Source organism: Mirounga leonina, unplaced genomic scaffold, assembly GCF_011800145.1.
Source record: "Mirounga leonina isolate KUSES-001 unplaced genomic scaffold, KU_Mleo_1.0 Mir_115, whole genome shotgun sequence".
Classification (NCBI taxonomy): Eukaryota; Metazoa; Chordata; class Mammalia; order Carnivora; family Phocidae; genus Mirounga; species Mirounga leonina.
The window spans coordinates 16,169,992-16,185,849 of NW_023270268.1; the positions used below are offsets into that span (position 1 = coordinate 16,169,992).

Genomic DNA, 15,858 nt, shown 5'->3' on the forward strand with positions numbered 1-15,858 from the left:
TAGCAGCATCCCAACTGAAGCCTCTGCAGGATGCCACACTGTGTATTATCACTCGGGTTTGCTAAGGCTCAGTATTTTAAAGTCTGACGGATACTTTCCTTGGTCAGTAATTCAGCTACGGCTCCCTGGTGTACAGTAGGGCTTAATAACACAACTTTAATTATGATAGTTCTTTAGGTTCATAAGGGTTGTCTATTTCTCTTGAAAGCAATGGAATGGCCATACTGTTTTCTGGACCAATAAGTCACTCTGTTTTCCATGGTTCAAAGTTAAGCTTTTATTTGGTTTTAAATTAAAAAAATAAATTTCGTTATTAAATAGTGAGATGGATCTAAGTTATGTTCAGATAGTAGCTTACTCAGGAATATACCACTGGGGGTACAAGTAAGGGGTGGGTCACCTAAACTAAAATGGTTCGTGATGTCATCATGTTTGTTAAAAGTTCAACAGTGGCATAATTCAAAAGAAACGGAGATACAAAGTTTAAATGTTTACAATGGATGGGAGAAGTAAACCACTTAATCTATTGCAATTGCCAACTAATTTCTTTCTCAGTGCCAGTCTGCTTGGACTCTATACCACAGTGCTAATGTCATCGGGCTCATCTGCTTTCTTCTGCCTGCTCGGCAGGGATTTCAAGTATTCAAGGTGTCTCCGGGCATCCTCCTGATTTTGCCTCACATAATACACCACATAGGAGATCACCATGGTGAACCAGCCAAACATGGTGACCAGCATGGCATAATCAGTAGTCTTTTTAGGGAGGTTACAAAGGTCAGCATCATTGGCAGCATTGAGGAATGGTCTCCCGGCGTGTTCATCCAACACAGAAGTCTTACAGATCACGTTGTGGGCTGTCTCATGGTTAGATGCCATGCTCCTCAGAACTTGCTGTAGAGTACAGTCACAGTGCCAAGGATTGTTGGCAATTCTGGCCCTGGCCTTCAGGTTATTGAAGGCATTTTTGTGCACGCTTTGAATCCGGTTGTCAGACAAGTCCAGAGTCTGCAAAGTTTCAGCTACTCCTTTGAAGGCATGCTCATCGATAAACTCAATGCCATTTTTGGACAAGTTGAGAACTCTCAGTTGATGGAGGTCCTTAAAAATCTCATTGGGGATAGATGTGATCTGATTGGAGTCCAGATACAATAAGACTGTTTCAGGAGGAAGATCTCTAGGTATTTCCTTGAGATTTGCATTGCTACAGGTGACATTTAAACCCCCAGAGGAAGAACAGAGACAGCCCTTGGGACACATACTGGCAGAATGAAAGCACAGTATCATAAGAACAAAACTTTGTAGGAGGAGACACATGGAGAGGGAACGGGTTAACCACAGGTCTACCAGATTCATGCTGGAATGTCAGCATAATCACAAGCCCATTCCTCATTCACTCCAACAAGCAAGCGTGGCAACCGTTCCAGCCCTGTCCACACTGTTGACTTCCTTCTTGCTTGGTTCAAAAGGTTGCAACTAACACACGTGTCTCTTCATTATTCCTGTCCTTACTTGGGTACCTAAAGGAAAGGGAAGCAGATGCAATTAGCTTTTTTGCAGAGGGAGGTACATTGCAATTAAAAGTGCTCTCAGGCGTCTGGCATTCTATGTGGGCGGGAGAGTTCGTTATGTAGTTAATTTTCATCAATAGCACTGGGAGTTATCTGCATAATGGAAGTCTCCTGCTCAAATCCCAGGTGTTGGGCTAAAGGACTGTCAATAAACGACAACATTTCCGAATCATGTTGCCTTGGTTTTAGTTGTGCAGGATTACAGCAAACAGTCCAGATTTCTCTCATCTCTACTGGTTCTCTCACATCCTGAACCCCTTCTAAATTAGACAGCAATAAAATTTAATTAGACCTTCCCCCCTTCTACGGTAACAGATGCATTAGTGCAATTTAGAACTGCTCTTGAGCAGCAATGAGAAATAACACCGATATTTCATGGTTAATGACCATAGATAGCAATAATTGTCATGGCTTTTGAATGGATGTCCAACTGGAATATTTTCTCTAAAGAAACATCTTACTTGAATTAAGAAATGAATAAATGTATTCCAACTTTCACAACAGAATGTTGCTAGGGACTGATAGACCAGGATCTCCAAAAGAGCTGTCTCCCTGTTTTTCTCTGTTTTCTAAACAACCTATCCTCTCTCCAAAAGATCTTCAAATATGACACACACCTCCAAGACTTTTTATTTTTATCCATTTATTTATTTATTTTTAAGATTTTATTTATTTATTTGAGAGAGAGACAAAGAGCAAGTGGGGAGAGGGGCAGACGGGGAGAGAAAGGGAGAAAATCCCAAGCAGACTCTACGCTGAGCATGGAGCCCAACACGGGGCTTGATCACACAACCCTGAGACCATGACCTGAGCCAAAAGGAATAGTCCGACACTTAACTGACTGAGCCACCCAGGCGCCCCTTCAAGACTTTTTAAAATATAAGATAAAATTTAAATATATTAGCCTCTAAGGCTTTCCCAATAACTTATTTCATCTTTCATATATATATATATATATATATATATATATATATATATAAATAAATATTGTTGGAAGGGCCTTCTAAATGGCAAAAATTAAGTGATATATGAAAGGATATAAGCTTACTCAAAAACAGAGATGAGAATATAAGTGAACCCTCAAAACTACTTTTTCATATAGAGAAGACAGGCATCTTCGAGACCAGTTCATGGAGGAAGTGAGTGGATTTTGGAGAGATTATGTGATTCGCCCAAGGTCAAATAGTTTGTAGGTGGAAGAGACAGAACTCAGGCCAAAGGCTTTGTTCTGACTTATTAATCTCCTAACTCTTTCCACTACCCCCCTCCCAACTCTCTCCCAATCTCATCTGCTCTATGAGGACAGTCAGAATCCAGGGAGCATTGCTTGTTGTGATTTCTGATGCCGTTATGTTGCAGCTCAATCCCAAATTGAGTACTCTATGGAGTATGAGGGAGCTCCATGTCTGACTTCAGAGCGTCCTCTTTCAGGATGTGAGAAACAAGGAGAATGTTCCTTCCTCTCACTGCAGTGAGCAACAAATGACTTTCTGCAAACTTATCTTTTCTAAAGATCCCAGATGGATAAATACAGAGGGAAATGACTCCAAATGTTACCAAACTCACAGAAGAGAGGATTAATGTGAGCTGAAAACATAATGAACGGGGTTGTTAATGATGGAAAAAATGAGATTAGCACCAGCAGAATGGAGTGGATGTGCTTTTGGAATCCTGAGTCCCTTAAATGCCAGAGAATGCTAAAGAAGGACCCCTAGGCTTAGGAAGCCATCCATCAAAAGCTCATTTCATTTGAGGTGAGTTTCCCTCCCTTCCATGTTTTCCTTCAACACTGCATTGCATGACATTTGGGAACTCTAGTGATTGCCTAGGTGGGAGAGAGAAAAAATAAACAGGTGTGGAGGGGAGGGCACTCAGAGAGGAAAGAGGGTGGCAGAAGGATAAGGTAAAGGATGCTAGGATGAGGACATGACAAGGACACAGGAGATGGGAGGCATGAATTTGAATAGAGAAAATAAAGAGAGTCTGTGTAATCAACCAGCTCCCATCAATCAAGTAGGTACCACCAGCCTAGATCCTGCTGGAAAGTGGGAAGCCTTCTCTGGAGGATACTCCACATCTCCCGAGAGACTGATTCAGAGTCTATCTGAAGAAAAACGTTCACCAATTGAGACTAACAGTTCCATGAGGGCAGGCTCTTGTGTCCGCCTCATGTAGAAACAACAGCAAACAATTAAAAAGTGAAAAGTACACTAGTTTGTATACCAGCTGTAATCCTTGTTAGCAGTGTGCTCCTGGGCAAGTTATTTAACCTCACTAAACCTCATTTTCCTTATCTTTGTATAGAAATTATAAAAGGACCCAATTACAGAGTTGATTTGGGAATTCTGTGAGATAATCCACATAAAGCATTTAACCCAATGCCTAAAAAGCAGTAAGAGTTCAATACTTGTTGGCTACAGTTACTATTATTACCCCAGATACATTCTCAAATGTTACCACAGTGCTTGGTATGTTGTAAGGGTTAAATGAATATCTATTGTATGAATGATCCAATAAAATATTGAAGAATCTAGCTGTGCTTTTTCTTCCCTATGATGACTATTTTTATTTTTAATATAAACATTGGCTCATCCAATGTCTATTGGTTTTACATATTGACATGGTAGTCTTTGGAAAAAAATCACAAATGCAGGCTCCTAGTTGATGGAAGGAATAATGGAGCTTCTTTTCGGTAGGCTCTTTGAGACTTAATCTTGGTTTCTCCAGAATGATCAGTCCAATGGTCATGGTAATAGCCAAGAAATGATTAGTATACATCGTGAGTTCTCAACATCAGAGTGCAATACCTTTTCATGTCCAAATGATCCACCTATACTGAATAGAAAGCCTATTAGGAACACAAATATAGAGTATCTCTTGCATTCAGAGATGGTGGACTCAAACTAAGTATTTCATTTTCTTTCTATAAAAGCTCTGGGATAGGCTAGATGACTGGGCTGCTCTGACTCAGCCTCTAGAACCTCCACACTCAGCCAGGACAAAGTGAGAAGAGATGCAAGAAGTAGAGAACTGAGCCCTTCAATGTCTAGGAGGCAGACAACAAGGGCCAAAGTTATCGAGTCAAGGTCATCTTCAGCAGGGAGGATGGAAGAACTGCCTCTCCACTCTATTATGCAGAACTACTATTTTCCAAAGGGATTAGCAGCTTGACATTGTCTTAAATTGCTGGATAGGTCAAGAGGGGTTCTTGGAAAAGAAAGACATGGCAGACGTGCCTCATAGCAAAAACGTGGGTATTCTTTTGACATCGGTTACCACCCAGCATTGTACAAAGCTAAAGAGTAGATAACTCAGAAACGAACATTCTAAACCCCAAACTCCCTCCTGTTTTGTTTCAGTCAGGTCTACTAAAAAATGCAAAGTAGCAAACAAACCATCCTGTTGGGAAAAGAGAGTGCCTCCTTTCTAACTTCAAAATGAGGATGTAGAGCACAGAGAAGGGCTGGGGTCACACTGGTGAATGCAAGAACAGAAGCAGCATCACTGCCTGTCCTCCTGATAAGGAACAAGACCAGCAAAAGAGGCAGAGCAAATTAAACAGCATCTTTTCTACCTCTTGATTCTCCCTCTCCACTTCTCAACTCATTACACTACCCTATCCTCATTCCCTCATTCCCTTCAAATATGTCTGAGGCAGGAAGCTACGGTATTTTTGGATGTGGTATTTAGGTATGAGCTGTGCTCCCAAAGGGGGCCATTTTATCCACAGACCCATGCCTTGTTCACATTTCCCTGTCACACAGGTTTCCAAGCTACCACAATTAATGCCTGGATTGGGTGGCAACCATCAAGTGCTGTTTCCAGAAGGAAAAAAAAAAAAAGTGCATTTAGCAGACTGCCTGAGAAGACAGATCTTTCAGAGGTTGATTAACAACTCTATCTTGCTTCCTGTTTCTTTCTTCTCATCATTAGGGGACACTCAGGGACACTCAGGGCTTCTAACACAAAGCTTTCATTAACTCTTCTGAGATAAGTGAGTGTACCAATTCATGAAGAAATACCAGACACACTGATTTCTCCCAATTACATTCCATGAAACTCTGCTACCCACAAGGATTTGATTAAAAAGCACAACACAGCAACACAGGAAGGCCTTTCGATTTGGGAGGTAAAATTCAAATCAATGGAAAAAAAAACCAAACCTCATAAATTAAAGTACTTGAAATTAAAACTTCCATATGGCAAAAAGTAAGACAATACACAAAATTAAAGGACAGATGATAAAATAAAGGGTTGATTTCTTTAGTATACAAGAAGTTCTTACAAAGGGATAAGAACCTGATCCAACAGAAGAATGAACAGGAAAACAATATATACAAATGACCAATAAATTATATGAATAGATCCTTGATCTCACTGACAGTAAAATAAATTCAGGTTAAAGTACCTAACATCTTGGTTAAAATGAGGAAGAATATCTACTGTCAGTTAAGGTGTAAAGAACAAAGCACTCTCAAAATTTGACAAGCAGATACTTGGGGCACTCTTCTTGTATGAGCAATTTAGGAATATCTATTCAAATTTTAAAATACAAGAACAAGTTAGACTGAATTGTATTGATATAGAGGTCTCCAAAGATGACCTCAAAAAGGAGCTTGGAAAAAGGGGTTCTGATGGCATCATCTTATTTCTGCAAAATTTTTAAAAAGAGGAAGTAAATGTGCAACATAGGTATAGAATTTATATGTTTACATATACATAGATCATTTCTGAAAGGATATGTATGGAAGGAAATGTATAAGAAACTATTAATAGTGCTTAACTGAGAAGTAGAACTTTGGGGGCTGACAGGGTGAGAAAAGGAGCTGTTTTTGTTTTTTAATTTTATACCCTTCTGATGGAATTAACTTTCTGTGCTATAAAGGTGTTTTGTTTGTTTTTATTTACATAAAAATTAAAAAAAATTAATACAAAAGGACCAGGGATTAACTGAAAAACCAATCTGAACATAATGTCTCAGAAGGCAAATTTTGAGCACATGAAACAGTTGGACAATGGTGGCCAAGAAGGTTGTGCAAATAATAAGACATTAAATTTAAAAAACTGAACATGTTTCAACATGAGAGGCTGAAGATGCAAAGGGACCACGGTGAGACCATATATAAAGATAGATCTTGAACTCCCAACCTGCTGCAACCAGCTCAGGAAGTCAAACTACAACCTCTGTAGCAAATATCCCAACCCAGCGAGATCATTCTGCCAACTTCCTTAATTTTCATTCCTACTTCCAATTTAGGACTAACCAGGGAAACACAGATTGGCTCCCCTCACCAATCGCATAGGATGCTCTGGTTCTAGCTAGACTGCCTCCAGCTTCCCTATGCCAAGAGCCACAAATCAGGGCACTTCTGAAGCTTTTCAAAAATTTTCCCACTATCAAGCTTTTCCACTCCCCTGCCTGCCTATGAGTCTCTACCAAATGCTGGGGATGGGTGCTGGTTCCCTTGCTATAGAAAGCTTGGGAAAAATGGCCTTTGCTGGTTCTCATTTGGGTAGTTTGCATTTACTTCCACAAAGACTTCAGTTTGAGTATGTGATATTTTCAATGTAATATTTCCAAAATTAGCTTTATAACCTATTATAGAAATTATATAAGGATGTCTTTATATGCTCAGGTTTTCTATAGACTAAGTATGGGTTGCATAAGACATCAATGTATATAATTCCTGACCAAAAAATTAGGGACCATTGGGAATTGAATGATTCAGGAGAATGAACTGTATAGATAATTTTCTCTACTGCTGCTTTTTGAGATCACGGTCATGGAGACAACACCTTCATTCGTGTCTTTAGCACTGAGCTCAGTCAGGAACTTCAGTTCTACCTTTCCATTCACAACCACCTATTACCACAAGATTCAGCCTGGGCTTCAAACTGGGTGTCCCTAAAAGTAAAATCATTTTCACCCTTTATCCCCACCCAACTACCTTCCTCCTTTACCATACACTACTTATTCTTCCCTCCTGATTTTTTAAGAACAGTTTCCATTTTCATCCTCCTTGCACCCCTTCTCTTGTGCTTTGGGTCCCCACTGCCTCTTTCTTGTTTAAACTCTCCATCCTTTTGCTCTGGAAGGAAGCAAAAGCATCCTTCCTGGACTGCCCATGTGAGGCTTCCGTTCTTCTTCTAACATTGGGTTAAAATAACCCTCTGACCATGTATTTCCACTGGTTGAAAAGCTTTCACAATCCCCTGTTGTTTATAACAATCCTCCTTTTCCAATCCTATGTCCCACTACGCTTCCTCACACAGACACAGAAACCTGAGCTCAATAAACAGAGACCAGCAATTACAAAGCTGAGGATGAACAGCACTTTGTTCCACAAATACGAGATTTATCGGAAGTCATCCCAACCGAAGACCTCTCCAGCTTGGAATCGTTTTCCTGATGAGAAAAATCAGGCCCAGGAGGCATTTAGGTGGCTGTTTTATAACAGCAGCTATCATCACTTAGTTAAGGATATGAAATGATAAGGCTGACGGATACAGAAGGAACTGAGGATCCTTATATTTAGAAGGCATTTAATCTGCTTGCAGACCCATAATTTTTAAAGTCAGGAGCTCCTGAAATCTTGAAACTCTTGCTTTTGTAATTAAAGCTATCTGTTTATCTTTGCTACCAGACCACGAGTTTTCAGAGGGTAGGATCAATGTCTTACTCATTTTTGTATTCTCTTATTGCCCATGGTAAGAATTTAATAAATATTTATTGAAATCATTAGGATCTATTCTCATTCATCATTAAAATAGCTATTGTTTACTTGGTATTTATTACATACCAGGTATTTATTAAGGAAGAACTCATCTAACATGAGTAATGGATGATAAAATTTAAGTTCTGAATGGTCCCTGGTTAAATGGACATAGAATTCCAAAGCGAGGGGTCAGGTTGCCATGTGAAGGTTAGCTGACAATGTTCTTTGAGTCTAACATGTATGTCCTTGCCCACTTTGAGGGTAAAAGGCATCAAGAGGTACCTATCCTGTCATCTCCTCAAGGAGAAGAAAGAGTTATTACAGGATTCCTGGAGCTGTGGTGGAGATGCAGAATGTCCTAGAACAAGAACAAGGTTGACCTATTGTTTGCCAGTAGAGTTGGGTAATGTTTTGATGTTGGGGTGAGCCTGCACTCCCAGAGTTTGTCAGAAAAGGGATAGAAAACTATTTCCTATATGTCAGATATGGCCACCTGAGGGAAGGAGATCCCCGGTGAAAAGTATCTCAGGTCCTTTCTCATGGTCCCATAGGATTCCTTGGTAGGGCAGAGGGGCATGAGCAACAAGAAACTGAAGGGCAGATGCTTAGATTTGGGGGAAGTGACTTTCTGGAATATATATACCACAGGGGCCAGGGGAGCCATATGGGTGGGTAGGGGGCATAAAGGAGCCCTGGGAGAGAAGCACCAGGCCCATCTCATTCTACCTTCCAGTGAGCCTCTGAGCAGAGCAGCTGAAACCCAGTGATGCTGAAGGTCTGGGAGGGGGGGGTTAAGGGTCAGAGAGGAGAAATTGAGCTACCCACCATACCTTCTTTCCCTTTCCTTTATGCCTGAAACAAAGAAGAGGGGAGAATAGCTGAATATTAGATGAAATTCAGAGTATTGGCTAATCTCTTGAACTAGACATTTACATTACCATATTGAATTTTTACTTTGGTTTAAGTTAATTGAGTTTGTGACTTAAAGTAATGGTAGGACAATCTATTACCTGAGACTGGCACAAAATCATGGGGCTGACTGATGTTTTCATTCAGGGACTAGAGGAAGATGATCACCTGCACAGAACAGAGATGAAAGGAATGGTGGAAGCAGAAAGTGAGTTGCATTGTATTCTGGATATACATCTATCACCTTGTATAATCCTCAGTACCACATGAAAGTTAGCAATTATGACCCTCGCACAGATGAGCAAATTGAACCACAAAAAGGTGATGTAACTTGTCCACTTGTCATAGATGCTGAGTTAAAGAGACACAATCTGAACTCAAGTCCTTTGGCTTCCAGAGCTCATGTGGTCAAACATGGCACACACACCTCTTTACAGAGAAACTACCATAATTTTTTCCCTCCTTCTCAACTGATTCCACTAAGATGAGGAGCAAGGAGCATGATGGATTTTACACTAGGGGAAGTATTGCTAAAAAGGAAGACTAGCAGGATAGGAGGAGGGAGGGAGAACAGCTGACATATGCTTCTGAAGGGGTTCAGAACAAGTGTCCCCAGAGAGCACCACTCTGGCATGATGATTATTTTGAGCTGAAGACAATCAAGTCCTAAAAGACTCAGGAAGAGCTTTATACCTCCCTTTTAACTGTCTCTAAGAATTCAGATAGAGGGCCTGGTTTAGGAAGAGAGCTACCACCACAGGTAACTACAAAGGATATGGACTAGGTGTGGTGAAATGGGTAGAGGTCAGCAGAGCCTGTTTGTTCAACTTCCTTTCTGTGTCCCATTGCCTCTGCATGGCTCCACAAACATATGTTTACTAAACATTTGCTCTTCCCATCTTTCTGTGGTCTTCCTTCCCTTTGAAGCCTCAGCCCCCTACCCCCTTTATTTTAGCTCAGAATGGCATGCACGTCTCAATTGCCTGTCAGGGAGCCTCTCATTGTCTTTGTGGGACTCCCTGTATGTAATTAAATTTGGTTTTCTCCTATTAATCTGTCTTATGTCAATTTAATTAACAGACCGACCAAATGAACCTACAAATGTAGAGAAAAAATTTCCTCCCCTATTCTTCTAAACCAAAAGCTCTAAAATTACATTTGTCTTAAATATGTGAACTACCATTACATTAGATGCTTGTGGGGCAAGTCCATGGATATGCTCTCATGTAATTATCTCTAAACAGCCCTTTTAGTGAAACATGGTAAACATCATTGGTCCTATTGTAGTATAGTTGAGGAACTCACTGAATGGAGACTGCTTAAAGTCACACAGCTGGTTAGCAGAAGGGCAGAACCTGGATGCAAATGTCCTACAGAGTAGATTCCATTCAACACTCATTCGTTTATGTATCTCTTCTACTGGCCACTTTTTGATATGGAGAGTCTGTAAACACAAGTACTGAGTTTTAAATGCCAAACCAGTCCTCTGTTGACCGCTTTCTACAAACTTTGAGGAAGTCAATAATAAGAAGAGAAACTCCTTTTCCTGTAAGAATCTCTTAAAGGCTACTCATACAAAACTTTTATCAAAATGACATGATATCCATCTGTCCCAGATCTCAGTCAGCTCAGGTACTGCTTTTCCTATTTTGAACCTATTTCACAAAATAATTCTTTAAGCAAACCCTTAATTTATTGGGGGGAAAAAAAACGCTTATGAACACATTGCCTCCTTTCTACATGATCTAATGTCCATAGGTCTCCAGGGAACCCACTGGAAAAACAGAGAAAAGCAAAGAAATACACAAACAAAAACCACTTTTTTTTTTTTTGGACCTAGTATCTATATCTCTGTGGGACTAAACACAGAATAAAGATAAGACTGTCTTTGTGAACATCTGTATTTATTATTCAACATGCTGCAAGTTTATAGGGAGACTGAGTGGGAACACATCCATCTCACTTTCTTTCTGCTTCTCTATTATTATTTCTCAGCAAGTGCCTATGACATTTAACAGTGAGATTTTTACAAGCTCTTAACACATAATCTACATAAATGTACGTTCCCTAAAACTCACCAGGGTCCTGAAGCAACCTGAAAGCTGCTTTTAGAAAACACTAACTTATGTTGAATTCAGTTGCATTTCTGAGTAGGATGAATGACTGTTACCATTTAAAAACAACAACAACAACAACAACAACAACAACAACAACAAAACCCTTGTTTTGACTAACCCTACCCATTGACTTGGTGGGAAAAGTACAGGATTGAGATCCAAACCAAGGTCTAGAAACTGAATTCAAACCCCAGCTTCTTTGGAATGAATTCCAGGAACTTAGCAAATCACTCATACTTCTAAGCCTTTGTTGTCCTAGAACTATAATCAATAATATCCACTTCATTGGGGGGCGCCTGGGTGGCTCAGTTGGTTGGGCGGCTGCCTTCGGCTCAGGTCATGATCCCGGAGTCCCGGGATCGAGTCCCGCATCGGGCTCCCTGCTCGGCAGGGAGTCTGCTTCTCCCTCTGATCCTCCCCCTCTCATGCTCTCTGTCTCCCATTCTCTCTTTCAGATAAATAAATAAAAAATCTTTAAAAAAAAATATCCACTTCATTGGTCTCATAGTTATGAGGACAAAATAAAATAAATATATGTGAAATGTGCTTCAGAAACCATCAATGGACATTTAAAGATTATGCTCTATTATGGGTTTCAGTATTTGGCTGTTTTCCTAAAATATCAGATCATTCCTTTTCCAGAGATGTACATGTCTTTTTCTTTTCTTTTTTTTTTTTTTTAAAGATTTTATTTATTTATTTATTTGACAGAGAGAGAGACACAGTGAGAGAGGGAACACAAGCAGGGGGAGTGGGAGAGGGAGAAGCAGACTTCCTGCCCACCAGGGAGCCCGATGTGGGACTCAATCCCAGGACCCTGGGATCATGACCTGAGCCGAAGGCAGACGCTTAACGACTGAGCCACCCAGGCACCCCATACATGTCTTTTTCTTAATCATAACCGACTAGGATATGATTCTAACATAACCTATAATAGTATTCATGCCAAAATATATTTAACCTGAATCTAATCAAGAGGAAAGGATTTGACCAATCCAGAACTTGAGACACTTTGCAATGTGACTGATCAAGACGCTTCAAAGGGTCACTGAAAGGAAGGGGATGGTTATAGGACACAGTTGTTGCCTGCTTGGAAAAGTGGCACGTATATATACTCACAACTTAAGACTCTTGAAACTTTGAATCCGTATATGAACAAGAGAAGGAGCATCTAATTGGAATTGTATCTCCAATTGAATCCATATATGAACAAGAGAAGGTGAACCTAATTGGAACTGCATCTCCGATCACTGGGAGTGATTGATTAATCAAGGAAGGCTTCCTGGAAGCCTTCTGATAAACCAAGAAAGTTTTAGGAATACTCATTAGAGTATGGCTTATCTCCTCATACTGACACAGAATAGAAACCCAAGGTGAAATGAGAAGCAATTCTTTGAAATTGTATTTCATGTATGCCAGGACTACGAAGGACTAGCACACTGACAGAAACACATGTGTAGCGTGGACCTGGTTTTAATTAGGCAGCATGGAGATCATGGCTTAGCCACTTGCAAATTATATAACCTCTCTACCCCATAGTCTTCTCAATTAAACATGGGGTAATAATTTCTCTCTCAAAGGGGTTTCATGAGGATGAATTGAGATAGCACCTATAAAACACCTAGAAAAGCTTCCGTTATAGGATAAAACCTCCATGCGAGTTTATTATTACTTTCCCCTCTACCACTACTATTACTGTTACTATCCTCACCATCATCACCTTACACCTCGTCTTCTCTCTGCTAGGAGAGTGTAGGGCCAGAGTGTGACCCTATCCTTAATGCAATAAAGGGAATAACTACGATGGTGGACATCTACCGTGTGCAAAGCACTGGACCAAACACTGTACTTTGAAGATGGAGAGAAATTTTGTCCCAGGATGCATCATGCTCAGCGTTTCCTCATATCTACTTTGGATGATCTAGATGATGAGATTTGGGACTTTTGAGCTGATGCTATTTAGATGAAATTTTGGATTTCGACTTGATGTCATAATGGGTTGAGAGTTTGGGGGATGTTGGGATATGAATGAATATATTTTGCATGGGGGATGGATGTGAATCTTCTGGACCAGAAGGTAGATTGTAGTAGGCTGAAAAATGCTCCCCACTGGATTCTCATTTTCCTCTTCCCAGTATCCCTGCCCTCCTCGTATCAATACTCTTTCAAAACCTCATATAAAATTCATCATGTAAGTCATTGCTCTGTGAAAGAATTCCTAAGCCATAGAAGGCTAAATTATCATATAGGAATGATGTTTACTAGAAATACATAATAAGATGGGGATGATTAGCATGTCTTTTATAGTGTGGGGGTCCACAGGGTGTATCATGCAAACAAAGTCACCTCCGACCGTGACAAGCAGTGCTGGTAACAATTGTACTGGGACAAATGCTCAAACAAGAACCGTCCCAGACAAATGAGACACGCGGTTATCTTGCTTATAGGCAACATCCTTAAAAGTTAGGAGAGAGCCTAGTCAAATCTACAGTATGCCTTTTTAAAAGAATATGTCAATCCTTGACTGAGACTAAAACAGACTTTTTGTTCAAACTTCACATTCTTCCTAGACATCGACATAAATTATCTTCTGTGAACTATTAACTTATTACATTTACAAATAATATTATAAAACAGGTAAGTTTTATAAGTGACAAAGACTGCGTAGAATTCAAACATCTAACAAATCAAATATTTTATTCTTCTAGGTAATTTTATAATTGCCATTTTAGCATAGGTGACAATTTTGTTCCTTTTTTTAAGATTCTAAATTGTGATCCTCATTATTTTAATACCAGCTCCATGCCCCAGTGAATGGAGTTATATATTAGATCTATCCAAACATTATTCTATTGCTAAATATTTTGATTTTCTCCCATTTTTGCTAATAATTTATCATAAATAATGTGGAATTGAAATAAATGTTTCGAGTTGATACATTTTTCCCTTTTGGATCATTTCCTTAAGATAAATTCCTAGCGGTGGAATTGCTAGAGTCAAGCTTCTCATCTGAATTCTGTTTATTGTCTACATCATTGAAAGGGCTAATTGCATAATGATGGGTAAGTCTTTAAATGGCTAAGAGTTGGTTGCTTCTGTTCACTTTGTATTGAATATGTGTCCATAGCATCAACGCCAAAATATGTAGAGTTGTTCCACGGGGCAAGTAGCAGCTTGAGGAGTCTGAGTCACCCTCTCCTGGTTTTAGTCATTGTGGATCTTAGTCATAGTGGCATCTGATAGGACCACTGGCTCAGTCCATTTACTCCCTGGTGAGAACAGAGCAAACCAAAAAAGTAGAATACTGTATTTGGTCCAAAATTTGTATTTTAAAGAACCATTTATTTATAGCCCATATAACATTTTCTTGGCAATAGTCCACAGTTTTTCTTAAGAGAAGTCACTGGGGGAAAAAATGCCTTGCATGGTTTTTGGTTTTTGTTTCCCATTAAAAACATAACTGTGCAAAGATGTATGGATAAGAGTGTTTCTTCACTGGGGCACTGTTTGCTATAGCAGAAAATTTTTTAAAAAGAAGGAATTAAAAAAGTAACCAGAAGTACTTCAAAAATCCACCACAAAAATTGATTAAAAATAGTACATTAACACAAAAGAAAGAAGCAATCTACATATCCTGATAAAAAAAAAGGTGTCAAAGATATATTAGGTGAAAAGTGTACGTGTATGATCTCATCTGTGTAAAACAAAATAGAAAAATTTACACACACACACACACACAAACATATATAATTAAGAAGTTAAAGGACAACAATAAAAAATGATAGTCTTACCCTCTAGGGGATGGTTATAGAGCTGAAAAAATGGAGAAGAATTTTTACTTTTTATCTTTACCTTTTTCTACTATTGCCATTTTTTGCCATGAGCATGATCATAATGATAACTCGGTAATAAAGGGAGTGGCCAGTAGGCATTAACAGATAACCTCTTCTCTGTCAGGAGCTACAGGGATTACAAAAGTATGTGAGACATGATGTCTCTTCTGACCAGTTAGTTACCATGGGCAATCATGTAAACTTTCTGAATCTCAGCAGAGTGTACAGGAAACCTTATAGGCCTGAAGTTAGATAAAACCAGGTTTAACTCCCAGTTATGATACCAGCTAGGGAATCTTGGGCAAGCAGACTAACTGCCCAGTTTCCTCAACTATAAATGAAAAAACCCACCTATTTAATGGGTTTCTGATAATGCCTGGTTCTGATAGTACCCATCTCATAGCAGATGCTTGACAAATACTATTGATTCTGAAGACACTTTCAAAGGGATGAGAATCCAAGTTCAGATTTCCCACGGGTTCTGTGGAATATCAGGTATCTGAGAGTTCCAGCAAATGAGAATTCTGCAGTCACCCGAGTCTGAGAAATACCCTCTCGGAGAGTCACAATGGGCATCAGCCTGTGAGAGGTTCTGAGAAGTTACAGCAAAGTAATCTGTTAGCTCAGAATTTCCCAACATACTTGGTCCCCCTGCCAAAGGCCTCCCCACACCCCATTATTTTTATAGCATAAACACCCACAGAATTTATTGGCT

At 39.6% G+C, this 15,858-nt stretch overlaps 1 protein-coding gene across 3 annotated transcripts in view; it reads right to left on the reverse strand.

The window, feature by feature from the left end:
* Positions 1 to 261: 261 nt before the first annotated feature.
* Positions 262 to 15,858, reverse strand: part of LRRC3B (leucine rich repeat containing 3B) — an 88,713-nt gene continuing 73,116 nt past the window's right edge. The window contains exons 2-3 of one of the 3 annotated variants that reach the window (XR_004677227.1): positions 9,295 to 9,361; positions 1,505 to 1,517 (exon numbers count right to left, since the gene is read on the reverse strand). Coding sequence is in view for 2 of the 3 variants with exons in the window: in XM_034993529.1 (XP_034849420.1) it covers positions 574 to 1,353 (780 nt within the window). In the remaining variant the exon portion in view is untranslated. Of the gene's footprint in view, positions 1,518 to 9,294; positions 9,362 to 15,858 lie in introns of all 3 variants that reach the window. The other 2 variants (XM_034993529.1, XM_034993521.1) reach the window with 2 other exon arrangements.